At 39.3% G+C, this 25,171-nt stretch overlaps 2 protein-coding genes across 3 annotated transcripts in view; one reads left to right on the top strand and one right to left on the bottom strand.

The window, feature by feature from the left end:
• atg5 (ATG5 autophagy related 5 homolog (S. cerevisiae)) overlaps positions 1–16,932 on the bottom strand; it is a 55,772-nt gene extending 38,840 nt beyond the window's left edge. The window contains exons 1-6 of one of the 2 annotated variants that reach the window (XM_085472099.1): positions 16,658–16,932; positions 16,073–16,231; positions 11,013–11,140; positions 9,691–9,769; positions 9,192–9,354; positions 5,667–5,761 (exon numbers count right to left, since the gene is read on the bottom strand). In XM_085472099.1, coding sequence (XP_085328225.1) covers positions 5,667–5,761; positions 9,192–9,354; positions 9,691–9,769; positions 11,013–11,140; positions 16,073–16,180 — 573 coding nt within the window. In that variant the 5' untranslated portion in view covers positions 16,181–16,231; positions 16,658–16,932. The remainder of the gene's footprint in view (positions 1–5,666; positions 5,762–9,191; positions 9,355–9,690; positions 9,770–11,012; positions 11,141–16,072; positions 16,232–16,657) is intronic. The other variant, XM_085472100.1, reaches the window with a different exon arrangement.
• A 45-nt stretch (positions 16,933–16,977) lies between these two features.
• On the top strand, positions 16,978–21,795 carry dctn3 (dynactin 3 (p22)). Its single transcript, XM_085472101.1, has 7 exons — positions 16,978–17,143; positions 19,491–19,575; positions 19,899–19,985; positions 20,152–20,235; positions 20,447–20,505; positions 20,603–20,662; positions 20,889–21,795. Exons 1-7 carry the CDS (start codon positions 17,042–17,044, stop codon positions 20,973–20,975), a joined length of 564 nt encoding a protein of 187 aa, XP_085328227.1. The 5' UTR covers positions 16,978–17,041; the 3' UTR covers positions 20,976–21,795.
• Positions 21,796–25,171: the final 3,376 nt, after the last annotated feature.

Genomic DNA, 25,171 nt, shown 5'->3' with positions numbered 1-25,171 from the left:
TATCGCTGGAATCTGCCGTCATCCAGGCGCAGCTCCTGGAGCAAATGGTGAAACTCACCAAACTGCTCACGCGCCTGGAGGACCTGATGGACCCAGGTACGGCGAGGACGTCTTTTACGCTGCTGCTCTGCTCTCCACAGTACATAGAGAAGGGAGACTCTCTCTTCAAGCGCTAGCTCGATAGCTGCCATCTTGCAAAACCAGGTCTGGCACAACTCCCTCCCACATTCCTCCCACATTTCCGGTTCACGCGCGTGACGCGCGTCAAAATATCATATTTTGACGCGCGATGGATTTTTCTTGGACACGCGTTGAGACGCGAATGTACACGCGTCAAATTAGGGGCGTTTGGGGCGTTTTATTCGCGTCCATCGCGTTCGGTGTGAACACACCGTTAGAGTTTCCTACTGAAATCAGCTGTACAAATCACTAGTTCTTTTCCTGATGACATTATCAAGAGCAATACAGATTCTCAGTTGTAGGGATATTTTTTATTTCCAAATCTGTTGAGCCAAACTTTGCTAGATCAATATCCATATATTCAAATAGGAATGCTGAACAAATAAGTATATTTTTATGCAAGCTCCTGATTTGCTGGCTGGTATGTTCCACACTTGTGATACTGCTTAAAAATCAAAGCAGCCATCTTTATTTGTCACAGATAACAACCATAAAAAAAAAAAAGACTTTCACTTCGGCTTGAATAAAAAAAATGTTATTTCTATATATCAGCCATTTCCCCTGGTGTTAGAAATAAATGGCAGCAACGAAAGAGCACTTAGTGATACAATAAACATGGGTTAGGGTTAGAATTTACAAATTTACAAGTTGCTGCCTGTGGACATTTGAAATGTACTTGGCAAACTGAGTATAATCCATTTTCTGAACAATAAAACAAATGTGCCCTTTTATGACCCTGATGAACAAATCCTGGATTAAGAAGGAAAGGTAGTAACTGTTGTTGTTATGCTGACTATGTCTAATAGGGTTCTTAGGTTTTGTTGAGCCAACCACTGCTTCTTTAACATCGGCCTAGAGACCTGTCAGCAACCATTTGCCAACCACCAGTCACAAATGGGAAAAATGTGTATTCCCTAATGAGTTAATGCTTCCTGGCAAGTCAACTTCTTAAGTCTCATTCATGCAGGCCTAGAGACTCATCAGCAACCTGTTAACTGTTGATCGCTAGGGAAAGCGTGTATTTTGGCTGCCGACAGTGGTTTCTGGATGTTGCTGGAAGTTGCTAGTATGAAATTAGTTGCAAAGAGGTATACGGTGCTGCACTGAAAACCTCCTTGTAAATGCTTTATTTGCTAATAGGTTGCTGTTGTTCTGTATGACAGACAGCAGCAACCTGGCAGCAAATACAGGCAAACTACTCAACAAGTGGTAGTGAAAGAGTGAAAAGTGGTTTAGTTTGTGCTACTCATAGAGGAAAATTGTGAGTCGTTGCAAATTAGCTGGTGTCTTTCACACTAACGACAGACAACCGCAGCAATCTGCTAGTGACCAAAGCAATCATAAGGCGGCTTTTGGTGCAGCATCATCTTTGCAGCTGAGCTCGGCAGACGACCACTCACAACCAGTCAGAAACATGCATTTTTCTCTTGATACCAGTGGTTGACAGATGACTGCTAACAGTCCTCTACAACTGTGTTGTTGAAGCATAATCCAAAGAAAGGTCTGGCTGTGTTGAACTAGCTTCATACTACTCCTCTGGGTTTGCAATGAGTTTTTAAAAACATTGAACTTAAGATGATCAGGTTTAGCCAGACATTTTCAGACACTGGATATGTAACACTTATTGCTTAATTGAACCCTTAAAGTGAAATAGACCAGTCTTACATTATTGCAAACATAATACTAGAAGTGATGGAACAAGCCATCATGTAAACTATGTGGAAGATTTAACAATACACCAAGAGGTGTTATTAACTCGGTTCTATTTTGATTATTACAGAATCCAAAACTGTTCCTACTGCTATGCTGTGTGATCATACAGGTGCAGCTGTGCCATGTCATATCGCCAGTGATGTCAATGTACGTTTTTACATGATATAAAAGTATCATATTGCAATATTAATGATATGGTTGTACAACGAGACTAGCCCAAGCATATCTGAGAACGAGAGCTGTGTGGCAGCCACTGATGATGATTTTGTGGCTATAAAGATAGCTACATCAACAACCTCTAGAAAAACACAATACTTTGCAAAATATGCAAGAAGACTGTTACCGCTTAAGGTGCAAACACAACGCTTGTTTCACCACTCGAGGTAAAGACACACTCGAGGTAAAGACACAATCGAGGTAAAGACACACTTGTCGAGCACAACCAAGGTATGAAAGCACGCGAGGAGGATATATTAGCAAAAGTAAACAAATGACTCAACCGAGCATCTCTGGATCAGTCACTCGTTGCACTCCATATGACAGGAAGAGCAAACGGTGGATAGAAATTACTGATGCGGTTACCTGGTGGAAAATCAGGGCCTTAAGCAACTGGTTAAAAACCTCAACCTATGATAAAAAATATTTTTTACCTGAGATGTTTTAATTCACTTTTTAATTTGTGGCAATATGCATGCCGCTAAAGAGTTACAAGGTTAAGTGACTTTAGTCATAGCACTATATTACAGCACTTCACTATCCTGCTGCTGCTGGCAGCTTATTAAAATAAATTCACACTTTAATTTAAGTAGTTTGTCACCAATGACAGAAGCTCGTTGGAAAAAAAAGGATGGAAAATGCTCTTCATTTGTTTCCGCGAATAACCCTGCTGCCTACAAGCTGCAATCATGAGAAAACATTGCTTTTTTAAAATTTCAGAAATATCATTCTTGGAAATTTCCTTGAAATACTGTGAAGTAATTTTGTGTCTATATTGCCCACACCTAGTTGGAGGTATGTAATCAGCATGTAATAAACTAATAAAATAAAGGAATAAATGCCGCTTAACTTTGTCAATTAGGAATTATTACTGAGTTATCCCCAATTAGCCTCATTACCTCAAACTGTAACTATGTCATAAAGAAGCATTAAGTCTGTAGACATAACACCGTAGAGCACAGCATTTGAGAGAAACGACAACAAACAAAAACAAAAGGGTGTCTGGTCATCTAGGTAAAAGCAAAACGTTGCCTTTCTAAAAGCAGGCTACTTACTTAGCCACAGTTACTGCTCAGCAAAGCTGTGCCCTACTTATGAAACAGTACAGACATTCATGAGTTTTGGTTTCTCCAAACAATTTTTGCAAACTTCTGTGGACACTCATCGCACTTTAAGACCGTGAAAGTAATTGCCAGCACTGCAGAAAGCTGCAGTATTTTTAAGATCATAATGAACTGATTCTGTTCCCACTCTTCTTTAGACTTTCCAGACTTTCTTTGGTTGTAAATATTTAGCAGTTTGTAAGACTAAAACCACACCATCTCCACAACAATCCAGACTTTTCAGGAATGATGCTGACATTCTCTAGTGTATTTGGAAATTACAATGTGAGCTCGTAACAGGCTTTGATGCTACAATTGTCATGAAACCAACACAGCTCATAAATGACCATTGAAACTTTCAATTAAGTCATGAAAAATGTCCAAAAGTAGAAAGGTTTGGGTTTCTTCAACCCACGAGAAGTTACATAGCTTTGTGGCTGCAACAAGTGCATGTCTGAGGGCGGGCTGAGCTGGTTGGACTGCATGTTTCTGTGTACCACTTTAAAGCGTCGCTAATGTTTTATTACTGAAAACAAGAATGCTTTTGTTGAAGTGTAAAATGTTTTATTTATGTGCTGAAGATGTGAAAGTAAAAACAAGCATTTTCAGCTTTGAATTTCATGCAAAACAGTCAGCGCTGACAGTGACTGACAGCCGCTGCGTCGCCCTTGTTGTTGTGTAGAATGTAAATGCTGCCATATGTGGAGCCCAGCACGTCTAATTAAAACTTAAAACACTTGATAATAAATCGTCATGATGGGAAATTACCAGCAGTCACAGCAGATATGGTGACGGAAAAATATGCTTAGTAGGAAAGTTCACTCTAGCATCTTACCATTACACTGAAGTCCTGCTGTGCTATTAACATCTACAAATCTCTTTCGGTTCCATAACATAACACTTGACACAGTCATTTAAGACCAGATCTATTTTTTGCACTGTTTGCCACTCCATTTTTTTCATATTATATTTCCTAACTTGCCTTGACAGACTAAAGTTTTAAATTGTTCACAGAACAACAGTGATGGGACTTTCTGCACTCACAATGAGGCATTAGACTCAAAGCAGACTGTCAACATGTTTTGCTACAAAATTCCAGATGTGTTCATGCCATTTACTTCCCTGACTGGACTGAATGATACTCTTCGGTAAGATAAAAACAGACTTGTTTTATATATGTTTAGAGCGGTGCTACAGATTCGTCCATTAGCATGCCATGTTTTGTTGTAGAACTGCATTTTTACTCATTCTGTGAACTGTACCAAGTACTCTAGAAGTTGCAAAGTTCATTTTCCAGACGTTTTTCGGCCATTTGTGATCGGTGTAGAAACCCCCAACACTTGACTCAAAGCGCTTTCCCCCACTGTCTGGCTTGCGACGGCTAATGTTTTCCAGTTGCTTATTCATCCCTTCTTTTTTCTGTGCTCCAAAGGGACTTTTTACCTGAGTCAGGATTAAGCTATATCGGCGTAGTGGAAACACCCGACCTGAGGCTGCTTGTCTGCCTGCACCTCCTTAAACCAGACTGAACCCTTAGGCTTACACATTGGCTGAACATGGGTCAATGAAACTCCTGACAAACTTGTGGGTGTTACAGATGTACAGGGACAAATGAATAACTTCCCCAGAAACCCAGGCACAACGGATCACACGCATATTGCGAGAAATATTTTGGTTTTTGATTTGCCTACATCATTTACAGAGCGACTGTTTTATCATAGGTCATGACTACAAGTAGGAACATGTAAAGCAATGAAGTTACGGGCAGCATGAAAAAGAAATTAAAACCACCTACACTCAGGTGTCAGGTGAATATTATGACTGGCATGTAAATCATTCCTCTGCAGACTTGGTTGTGTGTTCTAAACTGAATGAACCAAGGCTCTTATTGTTTATTAAAGTTATGACTATACCAAGAAAAGGTCCAAGAAGAGGTTAACATGGATGACTGACAAGATTTTCTTTTACTGTTAATGTAGAGTTATAGCAGGCAGAAGCAATGTTTACCCATCCTTAGGTACAATTCTTAAATTGTGTAGGAATTATTATCTGAGGGTTTAAAATTAAAGGAAAGAAGAGTTCATTTTATCTTTCATTTCATCAAGAGTTCTAGTCTTTTCTTTCTTTCTTTCTTTCAAATCAACAGGCTGTTTTAAATACAGATCGTGATTCCAAGTAATAGTTTTTGTGACCTCAACAGTAGACTACAGTAGACAAAGAGAGGCAGTGAGTAGCTGGAGAAATCATTGGTTGATTTATCTGCTAAAGAAACACTCTTTACTTTTGCACAGCCCTTTGGCACCATCTACAGGGCAGAAGAGGAAAATTTCCCTTTCAATGAATTAAAAATACATTGTGCAAAGTGGAAATACTATGTTCAAAGCATATTTCTGTGGGGGAAAGAGTTTGGTTTGTGGTTTTTAAGTTTTACTCGTGTGTCCTTATGTATGTTACCTGGTATATCCTGAAAGGGATGTATCTGAAGCCTCCCTCCTCAGTGGGATATTCCATCAGCTTCCTGTTCATGGCCCAGAACTGGTCGAACTTATCTGACACAAAAACAGACACATAACATAAAAATCACACAAAGATAAAACTAACTTTTTAATAGGTCATCAGTATGCCTATTAGACCCCGTCCCTAAAAGATTACTCAAAAAGTCTTACCATTAATAAAAATTATTGTTATTACACTTTTTTCTTTATATATCACAAAATAATTCAGGCTGCTGTTCCTAAGTAATTCCTTAAAAATCCCTTACTTGATTTCAAACCTTCCTTTCATTCTGAAAACTCTTCCAATTCTTGTTGTAAATCTGCTATGCGATAGTTTGCAGAGGAATGATTTATTTGAAGAGTTTCAGTCAGAATTTAGAGTTCACCATAACAACGAAACAGAGCTAGTGAAGGTTACTATTTATTTTTTATGACCTTAGACAGTTGACTGATCTGTGCTTGTCCTGCTCGACCTCAGTGTGGCACTCAATGCCACCTACTACATTTTATTACAGAGAGTAGAATACACCGTTGGTATTAAAGGAAATGTACTGTGCTGCTTTCAATTGTACTAATGTGATAGATGCAAACTTTCACTTCCTCACAGACAAAAGTTAGCAACGTGGCTCCACGGGGTTCTCTGCTGTGACCAATATTTCTGACATCACACAGTTATACTGTTAGAAAACGCTGTGCTGATGTTGCTGATGCTGATTACCTTGTAATATTTATCTCTAAAGCCAGGTGACATACATAAACTTTTTAAACCACAGGTACATCTTACATCTGTCATTTTTACTTCTAAATTACGAAAAAAAAATTTGATTATTGAACAGAAACATGGCGTCTATCCAGGCATTTACTCTGGATAACATTATCCGGCCTCCAGCAATGCACTGAGGAATCTTAACACTCACGAAACAAATGCCTAGGATGGCCTTAAATATACGCAATACTATTAAAATGAGAAACATCTGCCTCAGAGAGCTGTTCTATAAGTCTTCAGTTCATCCAGATCACTGCAGCAACAGTACTAACAGGTCCTGGGTTGCTAGTGGACTGGGATGGTGCTGCTTGTAGTCCCTTCTACTTAACAGACAGTTCTTCCTTTTAATGTCCCCAAATGCTTAGGGCAATGACTCTCAAAGTGTGGGCCGTGAAGATTAAAATGACTCACAGTGACATAATTATATAAAATGTATTTACTTATATAAAAAGTGAATGGAAACTGGTCATAGGAGGTGGTCAATTTGTGGATTAACTCATTAGTCTGGCCCTCATTTATTGCTCTTATTTTGAAGATTGTGTTGCAGTGGCAATGAGGGACACATATGTCTGGGTATCATTAGCAATTTACATAAACAATAAAAACAACAGCCTGTGTTGTTTATGTTTACTACATAAAATTTCCAAGGAAATGCATCACTTTCACTTGAATTTTAATTAGTGTGAAGATTTAAGATTGGGTGCATGGTCTCTATGGGATTTTCTGGTTTTTAAGTGAGCTGGAGCGGGTGCAATATAAAGCACTGTTGTTTTGAGTGGGTGTAACTTAAATTAAAACTGAACTGAATTGATTACATGCCTAGCCTAAGACATGTGCTAGAATGAGAATGAAATTGTTCTTTAACTCTGAGAAACACCAGTTTTCAAACACCTCAGCACCTTCAAATGGAGGTTAAAGTAAAAGATAGAGACGCGTCACTAAAACTGAAATTTAGTGTCAGTATTACTCGGGCCAACTGTCAAAGCAACACAAGAATTTAGTCTTTTAGTTACAGTGTGATCTTTCACCATCAAAATGTTTCCACATAGCATATGCTAATGTCAAACCCCCCACCTGCATCCCTGCCTTACTTTCACATGAACAGTCTGTTTTTCTCTCTCCTGGATGAAAGTTTGAGACCTCTCTGTTTCTGGTCTGTTTTGGATGTGAAAGTTTTAGTTCAGATTAAGTTTCATCTTTCACTTTCATGTCTGGGGCCAACTCCTTCTTTTTAGATAGGTTAAAAGGACTTGCTTCTTCTCTGTTAAATGCAGTTTTAAACAAAACCCTCAGTTAAAAAAACAAGTTCATAACCTTATCTTTTTAAGAATCTTCTAAATTCACTTTTATCTGCCTTTTCATAATAATGTGATATTTTGTTATTTTCACACCACGAGTTTCAGGGGAAAGTGGGAGAGAGACAAGCAGCTGAAGTTTTGCGGGTTTGACACCCTTGGGTTTTTCTGCAAATCTGTTCGACTCTTACAAATGCCACATGCACAGTGTGCAGTTTTGACAGTTATGGGATAATAACAACTATAAGCAAACTATCTGAGAGATAGGCATTAACAATTTTCACATCCATAGAGTATGCAAACTAACCAAAAGAACCGTTAGATGCAGACTTATTTGTAATAATATTCATATAAATGGCTTTTGCTACTTTAAGCAGAATTTATTGTTCAGGATGGCTGGTGTGTTTACTGTTTGCCCCAGTCCAAGGATACCCTGTGTGCCTGCAGTGAGCTCTGTTAATAAATGGAGGCAGGGGAAAAGCACAACCAGTCTGTGGGTCATTCTTGCTTTGCTCCATCAGCCAAAAACACTCTTCTCCATGTCAGCCAGCCATGGAGAAGAGTGAAGTTATAACATACAAAGAACTGAAACTGAGTGTTGACAACGTCAAGAAGTGCTCACTGCAGCCACCTTCTGTGCTTTTCATCCTGGATTTTTTTTTTATCTTTAAGGGTGTTTTTTTGGCAGTTCTTCTTTTCCTGGTGAACTCTGCTGTAGTTTTGGTCCACTATCAACCAGTCAGCATCTGGGAGACGCATATGTCATCCACTTCCAGCGATGTAGATGTAGCATTTCGGAGGACTGCCCGGGAGTGCGTCAGCAGTCTGTATAAATCCCTCTCTCCACCCTCTCGAAATGGAAACGTGTACACAGACGGACACATTTGCAGAACTATAAATTCCACTTTACACATTTAGATATAAGCGTGACTGGTCTGGAATAACATTTGTGTGCTCTAATAATAACTAAGAAGCAGGCAATTATACAGAAAACCAAGATGACACATTTGCTGCTGAGTGGTCCAAAGGGTGGCTGCCGTCCTGGTGGTTGAAGTGTTTATAGTTACCATTTTAATCAGCTTGACCAGCAGACATTCCAGGCACATCATGTTGCAGACTGGGTTGCAATTCAAAAACAAGCACAAGTTTTACAACAAACCACAAATCAGAGGCATCCAGTTCTCCCTGACACCTCTCCCAACACAAGCTTTGACTATTCTATAAAGCCGGTAGGAGATTAATCTGCTTGGAATGATGATGTGGAAATACAAACTGGTGGGCGTTTGGAAAGAAGTTTGCAAACTCAGACCGTCCCTCTCTTTGGTTTGTTTGTGCATCATGATCATCTGCCAATCTGTTTGGATGTATTCTTTGTGTGCATGTCAACGCCACACCCTGAAATGGGCATGTGCGTGTGTCTCACCGTTCTGCAAGCCCATCCACAGCTGTTTGTGGTCTTTCTTCTGCATGTCATTGACAACTTGGCTCTTGTGCTTCAGGGCGTCGGCCTCCTTGATGCTGGACATGAAGTGAGCCTCTATCACAGAGCTGGATGGGCAGTGGAGCAGGTCCTGATCTGGAAAATTCTGACACATATTCACATGGCAAAAATATTTAAAGCTCGATGATGGGGATACCACAAGAAACAGGAAAACATGTTCTCAGGCCATTTTATTTACACATCTACAAATAATTAACTGGCAATTAACACAGTCTTTTTGTCTCTGCTTTGGTTCACCAACCAGAGTAATCCTCTTCATTCATCCCTATTTCAATATTTTGTTGTGTATTTATTTCCAATATTTTGTATTGTATTTGTAGCTGAGTAAGTAAGAGGTTTAACAGAACTTCATGCTTCTAGAAACAAATTTGATAGGAGCGCTAAGACTTATCAAATCAATAAACTTGTGATCAGCTCTTACCTTAAAGTGCACAGTGATGCTCCAGGGTAAGACGCTGTTAGAAGCATGGAGGTCAAACAAGACTCCAATTGGATAGTGCCTGTATCCATGAAATGCAAAAACAAAATTATGGTACAAGAGAAAAACCTGTTGAATGTTTGTGTTCAGCATCTGTTCCCAAAGCCAAGAAACTAGTTTTACCCCTATCTTTGGGCTTGGAAACGTTTAAGCTGATCAGTTGCATCACCTGTAGACAGTAGAGTAGACAGGAAGCAGGGAGAGAGACTGGGAGGAAAACACACTGGAGGTGGCCCAGGACTGACTGAAATCCAGGCCCCTGTAGAAGCCTTTCAGCTGGTGAGTTATACTAAAGATTATGACTTATACTAGAGAGTCTAGTCACATCTTTACATAGATCATTTTATCAGGACTTTGTTTCACATAATCCTATGTTTTTTCTTTTGCGCAGTGGTTTGGTAAGTTTAACCATAACATATAATCATAACAGTTTTAATCCTAACTTCCAGTGTTTAGAAAGGGGTTTGTAACACGCTTCGATGTTTCAGAAATGAAGAGGCTTTTCTTCATCAGAGCCTAAAATAATGCATGCATTTCATGTTTGTACTCATATGCTAATCATACTGGTTATCATAACGGTTAAGATAAAATTACTTTTCTATATGACAATAAGTAATTAATGACTACTTTTTTATTTAGTGATTTACTATTACTTAGGCTGTGAAATAGGCTAATCACTTGTGTTGCACTACTGACATCTTGTGGCTACGTGCTGTAATTCCATCTTTATAACTGGCTCTGATTTTAGCAGTCAGTAGACACAAAAGAAATGCAAATACTGGCAAAAGCTTCTGTGCTGTTCTCGAATGCTTGATAGTGGCATGAATACATAGTCCTGACTGCACAACGCTTTAGAGAACATATATGTTTACATAAGGCAGCAAAACAAAAGACAATTACATCAAATAGATTATTTATTCCCAATGAAGAGATTTGACTACATTTATTTTCAAGATGATGCCTAAATATAACATTAAACCCCAACCCAGTTTCCAGATAATACTGCTAGCTGTAATATGGTTTCAGTCTTATAAAGTAGGACAATAAACTAACTGGATCAGCCAAAAGACATTTCATCAGTAGACATTTCTATAAAAATAATCATGACAGTAACAAACTTTAAACATGATAAGCAGAGAATGAGATTCTGTTCTTTTAACATTTGTCTTCCACGAATGCCAAACCACCATCTTACGACTGGAAAAGTAAAACTCCATTGATGCACTGATTGAAATGAGTTCAAACAACAGCAGTTATTCTCTCACCATTTGAGTGGCGTTCCTTCGTACTCGAACCACATCTCCTCCACATCCTCTGCTCTCATCACTTTGAGGAAGTGCTTTTTCACCTTGTCTGTGACCAGAGTCAGGTAGCTCACTCTGGGTAATAGCAGCTGATAAAGTAAGAGAACAGGGGAAGAGGTGCATTAATAAGGGACAGTCTGTTACTTTGAACTACATGGTAGCCGTGGGCTAAATTTAGAAAGTGCACATTAATGACATAATGAGCAGCTATATTGTGTGTCTGCTTGGTTCTTTGTGTATTAACATCCAATATTACAGATGAGTAAAATGTCCTCACACAGTTGTGAATTAAAGACACCTATAAACAATGAATGAATTATTTTGTTATTTTTTCCATTTACTGTGACATATCATATATGTCACATAACAGCAGACAACAATCTATAGAGTAACTGTAGCGTCATGTTGTACATTTTTGTGGTGCATGTGAGCCATGTGGCATAGCTACGGCAACTACATAGTAACTGCTGTTAGATCACAATCCCTCAATTCACTAGAATTAACCACATTCAAAGATTCTTAACACTTAATTTACATGGATACCCTGAAACTTGAAGTACATGTTGGTTGGGACTTGTAAACAAAATAGATTATTTGCATAATCTATGGCCTGTATTCACAGGACTTCTTAGGACTTAAGAGTAGCTAGTAGTGATAACTGCGGTATGCTCTACCCTAAAAATAAATCCTGACAGAGGTAAAAAATTTTCACAAAGCACCACAGCCCTTGAAAGAACTCTCAATGTGAAAAAATGTTAGCAGTGGACAGGAGGACTTTTAGAAGGAGACTCATCAGCAGAGAAGGAAATGGTAGAAAGACAAAGTGTAGAGCAACCATTTTTCCTCCAAGTGAGGAACAAATTCGCAGTTTACATATTTGAGTTAATTAATGGGTTTGTTTTGGGTTTTTTTGGCTTGCTTTTTTTTTGAGAAGATCCAATTATCACTAAAGACTAGCATAAGAGATCAGTAAACACAAACTGAAGCTGCCATATTGATATTCATGGTGTGCTGATTAACTCAAATCAATCAATGTACTTAGTTTCATACAAGAAAACACTCCACTTGCTGGATGCCTTTAAACAGCAGAGCAATTGTATCTTTTTTTCTCTTACAGTCTGTACAGCAGCTGATTGAGACAAGGTAGAAATAGTTGTATCAGAAGTGTCAGAAACCATAAAATGGAGTTACAGTGTAGCAGTAATTACTTTGATTTGTTAAACCACAGTGATCTCATTATCGTTTACAGCATTTTCACAGTCTCAAACTATTACACACTTAATTTAAATTGCCACGGTGTTGCTGGTGTAAGTTTTAAAAGCTCATCATTTATTTCCCTTAGGATAAACAGATAAACAGAGTAACTTACAAAATATCCCAGAACGGTGTATAAACACAAGCAAAAATTATAGGCATGTCATTGTACTTCGGCACAGACTGGTTTGTAATTCCAAGTATTGTGTAAATATTGTCTAAAAGCTAGTGTATTCAACTGAAATGTCCATTACATTAGGTCAGTGATTCCCAATTGGTGTGCAGTGCAAGTGCAATTGTGTTCCTTAAGGGAAGTCCAGGTGTGAAACTGGTTCACCCGAAAGACAAAACTCCTAAACACAAACTTAACAATGCAGTGTATGCTGTACAGTGCAGCGAGGAATGCCCAGACCTAGAGCTGGGCGATATATCGAGTTTTTAAAAAATATCGATATATTTTTATACGAGATATAAGATGTGACCATATCATTTATATCGATATAGTCTATGTTACGTTATAATTATACTTGTGGAGCCGCAGGTTTGCCTCTCTTTCGTCCACTTTCGTCTTTACGCAACGTTACTCGGCCTCGCCTCTCCTTCACTGAACACAACTCCCCCTCCTCCCCCATCGCTTCACCTACAGGAAGCGACAAGATGGACACGGCAAATCTCCGTTAACGAGTTACTGCGCATCGCCCCGTGCGTGGGGCTGGACGGCGTCAACGTGTTAGCTAGCTAACCACGCTAACGCCATGCAGCCCAGAGGTGCTGCACGGACTAAAATCCTTTCATTTTCTCAAAAGTTGGCAGCGTGCCTTATGTATGAATTCTGGTTGTGCTTGATGGCCGCGAACCGATTTTATGTGGAACACGGCGCTCAGCAATCTGTCAAAAATGTTTGAGTACGACTTTGGTAAGCTACGGAGCTGCACCGCTTGATGGATTGTCGGAGCATTACGGCTGAGCCTAGCGGAGTGATACGTACTGTGCTTCAATGTAATATTACCCTACTGTGTATAAGGACCATAAATGGCACCTGTTAAGAGACGTGGTTGCGAAGTGGATTTCAAACTCCAGGCTGTCAGTCACACAGTAGAAGTTGGGAACAGAGCAGCTGTGAAATCTGTCTTTGTTATTGTGCTCAGCGTCTTTTAGTTTACATTTTGACTGCACAATTGTGAGCTTTTTGTTATGCACAAAAACAACATTGTTTTCTTTTATTTATGGAGCATTATTATTTAATAAATGCTCATAATTTATTTTTGAGTAAATTTTATGTACATCTGCTCTATGTTAATAAAAGTGCCTGTGTGACATCTGGGACACAGCTTTGACTAAGAACTCTCTTTTTGTTCTTACTTTATGGCTTTAAAAAAATATATCGAGATATATATCTTATATCGTCATCCAGCTAAAAAAATATCGAGATATGAATTTTGGGTCATATCGCCCAGCCCTACCCAGACCTCTACATCGGAGAGACCAAAAAGCCACTTCACAAGTGCATGGCACAACATAGAAGAGCCACCTCCACGGGACAAGACTCAGCGGTTCATCTGCATCTAGAGGACAAAGGTCACTCTTTCGAGGATGCCAACATTCACATTTTGGACAGAGAGGACAGATGGTTTGAAAGAGGAGTGAAAGAAGCCATTTACGTCCACTGTGAGCGACCATCTTTGAACAGAGGCGGTGGTTTACGACACCAACTGTCTGCCATCTATAATCCAGTTTTGAGATCCCTTCCCAGACGCCTTAACGCCCACTCACATCCTGGGCCATCTGACCTCAGGAAATCACATGATAGGGTGGGGCCAGGTTTCACAATGAGCTCACGCGAAACCCTGGCTGATTGTGACCCACACCTGCTTTCACACCTTGGCTCATGTGATTAGGTAGAGGATCATCAGGGGGTCATTTGTCCCTCTGTGGGGGGAAACTCCCACTGCGTTTAAATCTGGGGCTCTCCACCATTTGACCTTAGAACTGAAGAAGCTTCTCGGATGAGAGGTGAAACGTCTTCAAGCAACTCGAAGTCCAGACACTTTTCTTTCCAAGCTCCTTAGACTACGATGACCTGGATGACTGAGAACCTTCACAGACATATCTATATGTACTTGTATTTGTTTTTTATTCTATATGATTTTTGTCTTCTTGTTCATTTATTTGTAAACCACTGAGTCTGTAACAAACACTGATACAGCAGACATATACAAAAGTCATGAGCCACCCCTCATTTCTTTGTATTTTCTTTAGATTAATGGAAAATGGGAGCTGCAAGTTACTGAAAAAAGTGCAAACATACATGGAAATACATTGAGTTTCCACACTTCTACCAAGCTAAAAATCTGTATTTGGTATATCTGGTCTATTCGGGTATCCTTCTACTGCATTTTTTATGTGGGATCATAGCCACTCAGATGCTTTCCTAATGGACCAAAATCTGATGGCATTTTTCTGCAATCATAATTCTAGCAATTTTGACCAGATACTCAACACACCTGGCTGAAATGTAGCCCGAAACTGTGACAGTCTCCAATGCACTTTACAGATACACACTGTTCTACGTCTTTCCTGACCATCAAGTTTGGATTTATCACTCCATAATATGTGTTTTCAGTCCATTTCTTGTGTATCCACATCCTTTTCTCCCTGTTTCCCTTCCTTAAGAATGGCTTCTTGACAGCCACCCTTCCACTAATTTCTGATGAGGCTTCAGTGAACAGCAGATAGACAAACTGAAAGATTGCACCTCTACTGTGTCAGATCTTTGCTGTTTTCTTTTCTATTTCTGAAGGGTGTGAATTTCAGATACTTCTTATCTGCTCCAGATAGTGTTTTAGGCCTACAATTTCCTATTCTGCCTTCCACCTACCTAACCATTTTCCTGTGCACCACGCTGAGGTAAGTCATGTTTTCACCTAATAGTTATACGTGAATCACTTTATTGGTGCAAAAATACTATTTTATGCCTGTCAAACTGTGTTACTCTTGGCAGTTTTTATAGATTCAAATAAAGTGATGTGAACAAATGATTTGTTTTCCCCCAACAACACATTATATAATTTAAAACAGGTTCCTTCCTAAATTTATTATACATAGATACAACAGTGATTCATTCCTTGAGTTAGGTTTTTTGCTTCTTTTATGTTTGTATGATTCATTGGACGGTGTAAAGTGGTTTAATATATATATATATATTATTTTGAGAATGGTCAGCTACAGGGACTGTACTGAAAATGAGAGCAAAAGGAGCCACAGTGTTCAACGCCACTCAAAGCCAAAGCAAAAAAAGCAACTGCAATAATGTCTGGCTACCTGGAAGTATAAAGAAATGTAATTTTCGCAAGCAAGAACAAAATGTTTGAAAAACACTTTGTTAGATGATACTTAGAACTACACCTATAATCTATGTAGGTTTGACTATTTCACTAATGTTTTCGGTTCAGGTGAGACCACAGCCTGGTCAGCTACACCTCCACACTGAGGTAGTTAGTTCCTTCATTTTGCTTTGACAACTCTTTTACATCATTCTTATCCTAGAACTCCTTGCTGCTGAGTGGATCCTCGGAATGCTTATGAATATGGGTCATGTACCCTTCTGTAAGCAGGCTTACAAAAGTTAAATAAGAGGCTTCCTTCTGACTGTGTTGTCTGAAGGACTTCCTTGAAGCATGCTTCGTCAGAAAGCATTAATCTCCAAAAACAAAAGTTAAGTCAGGCCTAGATTTTGCATCATGTTAGATGAGAACAACTGTACTTACATAATAAGCCTCGGCTTCCCTCTCAGTAACCTCATCCTGGTTCAGAGTGAAGCAGGTGGGTATCCGGCCGAACCAAACGTCTCTCAACACGTCCTTGTCATCTGCCATGCTGCTGCTCCCAGTGGCACATAAAGAATGAATTCCTCAAACAGATGCCTGCTTCAGAAGAGATAAATCGCCTACTGTCAGCAAAAGATCGGAGCATGATTAGCAAGCAAACACTGACAAAACTTTCAGCATCCAAACGCTGAACCTCAGTTCAATAACCAGTGCAAGTTAAGCTAGCACCACGTTGGCGCACTTCAGGTTTGAGTAACTTAGATATCTCTTAAGTAAATTGCCAGTGAAGTTATTTCTAGGTTACAGTTCAGTGATAGGTCGCTACCTATCTCTTAGACCTCCAAAGGAACTCCAAAATTGTCGAACTACGCAGCTGTAGAGCAAAAACTGATGTTAGCTCGAGGGCTAAGTAGGCTAACTTACCCAATGGAAACATAATAAAGAAATGTTTAAAGTCCAATTACAAAGGTACTGATAATATTTCCCACAGACAGACACTGTGAGAAGGAGATGGGGGAGCCTTACTTTTTAGTCGATATTTTGTAGATATATTGAATGGAAAAGGGGCCTATGTTGTCATTCCCCCGCTGACACCGGAAAAACAGCAAAAATATCCAATTTCCCGCAAAACAGCGACCACTGGCGACCGCTATTCTTACTAAACCAACTACAGAAATATACCAAATGATCTGCAATTTTACGTTGAAAAAGACACTAAAATTTTAAAAATAAATATTAAATGCTTAAAGTATTTTAAAGCGTTGTAGGTTTTGCATCCATCCCCCACCAAATAGCCGAGTGGTAAAGAGAACCGGGGGCGACGCATCATCAGTATGCGACGGCCCTTCTCAACTACGTAGCTCTCCTCCGCCTGTTTAGGATCTGTTGTGTTCATCGGCAGCTCCGGGAATGGATAAAACAACTGAGATGGATAACCTGGAAATGCGTCTCCGGGCGCTAGAGAGTCGTATATATGGCGAGAGAAAAAACAAGAGTGGAAAACCTGTAAAGGTTCGCTTATATTATGTATATCTGTATATATACTAGTTGTTAGCTTTGCGGAGCTAACGTTGGTTGTGAGTAAACGCCCTTTTTTAATTTATACACTAGAATGTCTGTGAAGGTTCTCAGTCATCCAGGTCATCGTAGTCAAAGGAGCTTGCAAAAAAAAAAAGCTCCTTTGACTATACACTAGAATGTTAGCAGAAGTTGTTTTAGTTGTTCAATTTAGTTTCGCACAAATATGAGAAACTTACTTTCCTGCCCATCAAGAAGCTATTCCTTTATTTTCATAACTGTTGGTTATTTAGCTTTCATCTGTTTACATTAAAAAAGCTGTGCGTTGTAACCTGGTTTTTGTGGCGCTGTGCTTTTGTGTCTGTTCAACTTAATCATAATCAACAATACAATAGTCTGACACGGTTAAACGAAGAAACCTCGGCTAGCTAGTGATGAGATGCTTTTTGAGGCGAGGGGACTCAGCAGGGTATCATGTGATCTGGAAAAAACACTCTGGCTTACAAAGAGGCATTTAAGTTGGTTTGTTTTCCACTAGATTTTGTCATTCCAAAGGTGGAGATAGTGCTACAGTGTGCTGTTAGGCTTAATTTACTTTAAATTCAAAGATTTAAGAGTATTATTGCCATCTCAACACATGAGGTAGCATAAGAGGGAACAAAACTAAGGAATGAGGTTCCTGTGAGCTAAACGACTAAAACAGTAATACGATTTAAAATGCTTTCTAAATTTAGAAAAACAAAAGGTATCATGTATCTCTACTGGAGAGAAGGAGAATGAAAGTCATAGGAAGCATGACAGAATGCATGTATGTGAATAAGGAGACAGGTGTCATAGGGAAGAGCAGGGGTAGTGAAGATGGACGAATTTACCCATGGTTTAGCCATCCAAAGTAACAGACATTGCACAAGAGAGGTGAAGAAGAGAATGCCTGCTTTTTCTGGTCCTGATGCTGCACAGCCTGTGACATGAGATGTAATACTTCTTTCCAATGGTCATCTGTGGAAACCATTATCCAATATGTACTGCAAAAAGCCAAATAAGACCTTAAATGTAGTAATATACAGACTAGGGCTGCCACGATTAGTCGACTATCAAAATCATCAACGACTAATTTAATAGTCCACGCGTCGTGTGAAGCTTTGTAAGATCCCAAAAGACACAGGAATAAGTAGGATTTGAGTGTAATAACGGGCTGAAACAGAAGATGGCAGCACTGCATGTACAAGGATGCCAGCTGCCGTTAAACCCCAAAGAAGAAGCTGTGTCCCAGAATTCATAGCGCGGCCCTGCTCAGTTTCCCAACAATGGCGGCAGCTAGTTAGTTTTAATATTACTCTTATTATTCTTTCTGGGTCACAAAATAAACGTTTAACATATTTTCAGGTGAGAATGTAGCTGTGTAAACTTCAAATATGTGCTCGGTTTATCAAGACAACACATATTTGCAAAAGCGTCCTGACATTTTTGGAGACGTCTGCTATCCACTAGCTCGATAGCTAGCCGGGGGCAAGGCTCATTAGAGCCGGTGAGAACACCGGACTCCCGGCAAATCGTTTTCAAACCCACCGCCGTCTTTCGCTACTCAGGTTAAACATGTAATATAAGTCACTTAGATAACTTAAAAATGTTATTGTTTGGCTTTTTTTAGTATTTTATTTGTTCCTGAGTAAATCGGTTTGGCTGAGATTAAAGTTATAGTTTTTACACAACTGAATAAACGTCAAGCAGACGACTGATTATCAGAAGTGTGAGATGCTCCAGAATTTACTCTGGTGTCCTGTTATATTTTAGATAGCAAGGAGCAGACGGTTGAGTTTATTAAACTTCACCGAAACAATCTGCAAATTTCATTAAAATTGAATAAACTATCATCTTGTCTTTATTTTTTAGTTAGCACATACACTTAAAGCTGTAAGCTAATGATGGTTATATAGGAGCAGATGCATGCTGGTGCAATAAGCTGTATGTTGTACGTCCAATGGACGCCTGATCTGATTAGTCAACTAATCGCAAAAATAATCTGTGACTAGTCGACTATCAAAATAATCGTTTGTGGCAGCCCTAATACAGACAGCATATATTTAGCCTGCATCGCGCTAATTCTCACATTTCTTTTAGGATAATAAGATTCCAGTCCTCATAAGCATAAGAAGAATTTTTTTTTGTAAAATGCCATTATTATTTTTTATTGGTACCTTCTGTATCTCCCAATGTCATATAAACTCTTGCATGTATTTTATGTGCTAGCATACTCCCCTATACCACACCACCAAAAAGCAACAACAACAACAAAAACCCTTGCTATCAGGATGATAACCACTAACTTTTTCCCCTGCAGTGTGCAGAGTCATTGGCCAGGATTCAGGCCGGTCTGACCAACACAGCCAATAAGAGAGAACGAGTAAAGATTCTGCACAAGAAGAGTGAGTCACACATTCTGCCAATCTCTCAGCCCCTACACTTTAGATTATTGGCTTGTTGTATTTTTGTGAATATATATTTTTAACATTACTCTAAATTAGCAACTACTTTATACTGATGTGGTTATTCATATTATAATACCTTTATAAACTGATGTGTTTAGTAATGTGGCTACTGAAAATTAAAAACTTGAAAGGGCTCTAAATTTCTGTGACAACCTTTAACTTTCAAGACACCAAATGTTCTTGCAGAATTTTTTTCTTTATTTAGATTTTAGACTGAGTCTATTGAACTTTAAATCATGCTTATTGGTGTTGTGGTGCAGTTGAGGACCTCTTAAAGTACTTGGACCCTGAGTTCACAGACCACATCACTGTGCCTGATGCCATGAAGCTGGAGTTTATCCTTGCAGGTAAGAACTCTTAAAAGTTCAAATGAAAACTAATATTACTGAGGCATACACAGGCATTAACTTTAATGTCGATTGCTATATGTGCAAATTGTATTGGTATTAAATTTTTTATATATATTGTAAACAAGTAGAAGCTGAATCCATTTCTTGCTCTGTCTCTTTGCAGAGGAGGACTTCTTGCTTTCGCATGCTGCTTTACTGGAACAGGTCAGCAACCTGCAGCCACTGCTGGACAGCACCTACATCAGAGGTGAGTTTCACTTTGTAGGACACATTAATACCCAACAAAACAATGTCTGTTTTGTTCTTTTATATTCCTGGCATCATTTTGGAGGGATCTTATGCTTAGTTTTGTTACCTACGTTTAGCCAGGGGTTTCAGCCTGTTTTAAATGGGTGATAGATGTGCCTATTGTAGTACTCGATGTTTTACCTCATCAGGTCTTGTTTTTTTGTTCACAGATGTACCAGAACATGCCACCAAGCTGCAGCGCTTGTCACAGATTCACATCAAACAGCAGGTAGCCCTTTCTTTCTTTCTCTTTCTTCCCCATCTACTCCTGTGGGTTTGTCTCTCACTAGGTTTTATGTGTAAATATTATTCTGTTTGTTTTACAGGACCAAAGTGAGGTTCAGTCACAGGAAGTTAAGAAGCTTTTTGAAGAATACAACAAAATGGTACACTTCAATTTTTAAATTCCAGTGATTATGAGAACAAAGCTATACATATATTCTTTGGGTAAACAAAATGTAATAATCAATCAAAAACATCTTAAACTTAATTAGCAAACTACCAAAGTTTTTTATCTATAGCTACTTTGGTCAGTCATGGAAAAATTCATAATACACAAGTTGTTGCTGAGATAAAGCTCCACCCACTGACAGCTGACCTCTTGATTGCCAGATGTTCCTGTTGTCCAAGCAGTTCACCCAGTGGGATGAGACCCTGAGAAAAATGGAAGAGGCCAAAGGAATCCGACCTGTGGAATAGTGATTATCAACATACGTTCAGATGACGAAAGTGGAAAAACACTGCACTGTGGTGGGAGTGTCAGATATGTGAGGCAACGGCATCACCACATTTCTTTCTTATTTTCTTTCTTTTTTTAAACATTTAATTTATTTGAATTAGGTGATATAACTTTGATAATCTAACCTGATGTAAGAAATCCTCAAAAGTGTAAGAAACAGTACATTAACAATTCCAGAAATAGTCACTGCAGATTGTAAAATATTGAAGGCAGGTTTGTCTTCCTGCTAATGCTGGTGGTTCCAAACTGACACTCATATTGGAAGAAAATGGGTTTCCTGTAACCGTTTATTTGTGGATGAATTCACTCCTATCATTAAACTTGTAGTTGTTATGCTGTTTATTGTCAGACAAAAGTACTTTACTTGTAATGTATTCCTGTCCTCCTTACTGTAGGCATGTCACAAGACTTAAATTGCTCTTCCCCCAGTTCAAAAACACACACCTAGTTACTTCCCTCTGGATGCTTCTTGACATGACTTATAAAACCTTACATTAGCTTCAGTATTTTTTCCAGTATTTGGTTTGAACAATTTCATTATATCTGATTTATCTTATAGCAAATAAATGTTGATAAATAAATATGACTTTTTGGGGGGATATTCAAAAGTGTTGCATGTTGTGTGTATATGAGTCTTACAACAGAATCTGGATCTGTTTAGGTCTGTTTGTGCATTCTGATGTTTTGTCAGTTTCTAATAGGTTACTCAGCCATTTTTCACATTTTCACAGAATAGATGAGATTGGAAACTTGGAAATAATTAACCACATCAAGAAGCAATGTAATATTGTCACTGTATGTTTACTCCAAAACAACACTGAACACCTTAATACCTATGTGCTTTACAAATTGAAATGGCATGACTGACTGAACATTGACCAAGAATTATTTTTGCTGCTGTCTCATGTAAGGCCAGAAGTACAGCACTTTTTATTTTGTTCGTAACAGCTCAAAGAAAAGGTGAGACTATTTTTTGCTCGTTGAATATTGCGCAGCATAGATCAAGGCACATAATATGTTGCTTACTAAAATTGAAAATTATGCTTCAGTTGGTTGGCTCCAGTGTTTTTATATGCTAATAGGTCAGTTATTCAGTTATAAGATCAGTCTCAAACCAAAAATTCATTTTGTTCCCTGAGTTCTGGCAAGAATGGCCCAAAGGAAGGTAGCTGCTAATTCTAATGAATATAGAAAGTATGAATTGGAATTTTATCAGGTATGTTATGCTATATATAATCAAAGGTTGAAAAGAGAGTGGCAGAAATGTAACTAAAGTTTTATGAATTATGTGTTTGTGGCAGCTAGATAGCATAGTGGGAACATTGGCTGTATCCCAATTCAGGGTCTGCAGCCTTAAAGTACGCAGCCTCAACGATCCTCAAGGGCCGCATACTCAAAGACCGCTAAGGCCGGAAGTGCGAGGCTTGTGAAATGGGACGGTCTAGCCTCTGTTGCGCTGCCCAGGTTGCCTAGCAACCATGATACTAACAGCTGGAAATGTGTCATACAGCTTTGTTTGACAGAAATGAAGGAGAAAATCTGTTGTTCATTTGTTTGTTTCTTTCTACATGAGCTTTGATCATTCTCTGTAAGATTAAGCTCAGCTATTGAACGGCGTATATTTTAAAGTAAAGGCTTTAAAACCAAGTTAGTACAAACGTCACTAATGTCACATAACTTTGCCGACATGTGGCCAACAGTAATGTTTTAATGTTCTTCGTTATTAAACATTTGCACATAAATAAGTGACATAATATTCAGTACTTAAAGTTTACTCTTCGGCCGCCCCTCATCTGCCGTTTTTTTTCGGCAAAATTATCCACACCCACCGCCGCGCTATGCATTCTGGGATATGTTGGGCCACGAAGTCTACACTGCCACAGCCTTAAAATTCAGGGAAATGAAGGACGCATTTCAGGGCCGCATTTCGAGCAGCCTTTGAATTGGGACAGCCTTCGGCGCGCCGCTGTGACGTAATCGGCCTTGAAATGCGTACTTTAAGGCTGCAGACCCTGAACTGGGATACAGCCCTAGTTTGCCTTTGGAAATTTAGGTTGGGGCTTTGACGTGTGTATCCAGTAAAGGTCCCCAAGCTAGGCATCCCATGCTACCCAAGCCTACCTTGGATATGTGCATTATATGTAATCCATCCCAGACCTCAGTCGCTTAACAAGGTCCGCATCAGATATAGAGGAAGGGAGAATTCAATTCAATTTTATTTATATAGCGCCAAATCACAACAAAAGTCGCCTCAAGGCGCTTCATAGGTACAGAGAAAAACCCAACAATCATATGACCCCCTATGAGCAAGCACTTTGGCGACAGTGGGAAGGAAAAACTCCCTTTTAACAGGAAGAAACCTCTGGCAGAACCAGGCTCAGGGAGGGGCGGGGCCATCTGCTGCGACCGGTTGGGGTGAAAGAAGGAAGACAGGATAAAAGACCTGCTGTGGAAGAGAGACAGAGGTTAATAACAGATATGATTCAATGCAGAGAGGTCTATTAATACATAGTGAGTGAGAAAGGTGACTGGAAAGGAAAAACTCAATGCATCATGGGAATCCCCCGGCAGCCTACGTCTATTGCAGCATAACTAAGGGAGGATTCAGGGTCACCTGGTCCAGCCCTAACTATATGCTTTAGCAAAAAGGAAAGTTTTAAGCCTAATCTTAAAAGTAGAGATAGTGTCTGTCTCCCGAATCCAAACTGGAAGCTGGTTCCACAGAAGAGGGGCCTGAAAACTGAAGGCTCTCCCTCCCATTCTACTTTTAAATACTCTAGGAACAACAAGTAGGCCTGCAGAGCGAGAGCGAAGTGCTCTAATAGGGTGATATGGTACTACAAGGTCATTAAGATAAGATGGGGCCTGATTATTTGAGACCTTGTATGTGAGGAGCAGGATTTTGAATTCAATTCTGGATTTAACAGGAAGCCAATGAAGGGAAGCCAAAACAGGAGAAATATGCTCTCTCTTTCTAGTCCCTGTCAGGACTCTTGCTGCAGCATTTTGGATTAGCTGAAGACTTTTCAGTGAGTTTTTTGGACATCCTGATAATAATGAATTACAGTAGTGCAGCCTGGAAGTAATAAATGCATGAACTAGTTTTTCAGCGTCACTCTGAGACAGGATATTTCTAACTTTAGAGATGTTGCGCAAATGGAAGAACGCAGTCTTACATATTTGTTTAATATGTGCGTTGAAGGACATATCCTGGTCAAAAATGACTCCAAGGTTCCTCACAGCGTTACTGGAGGCTAAGGTAATGCCATCCAGAGTAAGAATCTGGTTAGATACCATATTTCTAAGCTTTTCAGGGCCGAGTACAATAACCTCAGTTTTATCTGAATTAAGAAGCAGAAAGTTAGCGGCCATCCAGGTCTTTATGTCTTTAAGACATTCCTGCAGTTTAACTAATTGGTGTGTGTTACCTGGCTTCATGGACAGATAGAGCTGGGTGTCATCTGCATAGCAGTGAAAATGTATGCTATGTCTTCTAATGACGCTGCCTAAGAGAAGTGGAAAAGGCATCAGGATGTTGTGCTGTTGGAATGCTACTACGCAAGTAACCTCAGTAGAAGAGGCTGCATGAAGAAGATGTGGGACCTACGGAATCTTCAACACTAATGGCGAAACAACTAGTAGCTCAGTGTTCCAACATCTGGAAGAACCAACTGCTATAGCAACTTAGTGGTAAGTGAATATCTCAGGCAGCAGAAATACTAGAAAGAAGAGGAGGAACCATCATGGAAGGACAGGCCCATGCACAGCATGTACCACCAGCAGATAAAAGAAGTGGCTGATACTGAGAAATTGGTTTGCTTATTTCATTATTTTTTTGGTATTTCATTTTTATCAATTAATTTTAATGTCAGCAGGTGGTATCACACTCAAACAGATTGAACAGTGGTAAATCCATGATTTAAATCTCCTGTTCCACCACATCCCAAAGGTGCCCTTGGTTTGGGATCTGGTGAATGTGGAGGTTGATGGAGTTCAGTTAAGTCATTGTGATGTTTAAGAACCCAGTTTGACATGATCACAGTTTTGTGATATGGTGCATCATCCTTCTGGAAGTAGTCATCAGAAGATGGGTACACAGTGGTCATAAATGGATGGACATGAATGGTGGAAGTTCGAGGAGAGAAGTAAGCAATTA

Source organism: Copadichromis virginalis, linkage group LG11, assembly GCF_057382275.1.
Source record: "Copadichromis virginalis isolate Kocher_CV1m ecotype Utaka linkage group LG11, C_Virginalis_male_GT1.1, whole genome shotgun sequence".
Classification (NCBI taxonomy): Eukaryota; Metazoa; Chordata; class Actinopteri; order Cichliformes; family Cichlidae; genus Copadichromis; species Copadichromis virginalis.
This window is presented reverse-complemented; position numbering and strand designations above follow the sequence as displayed.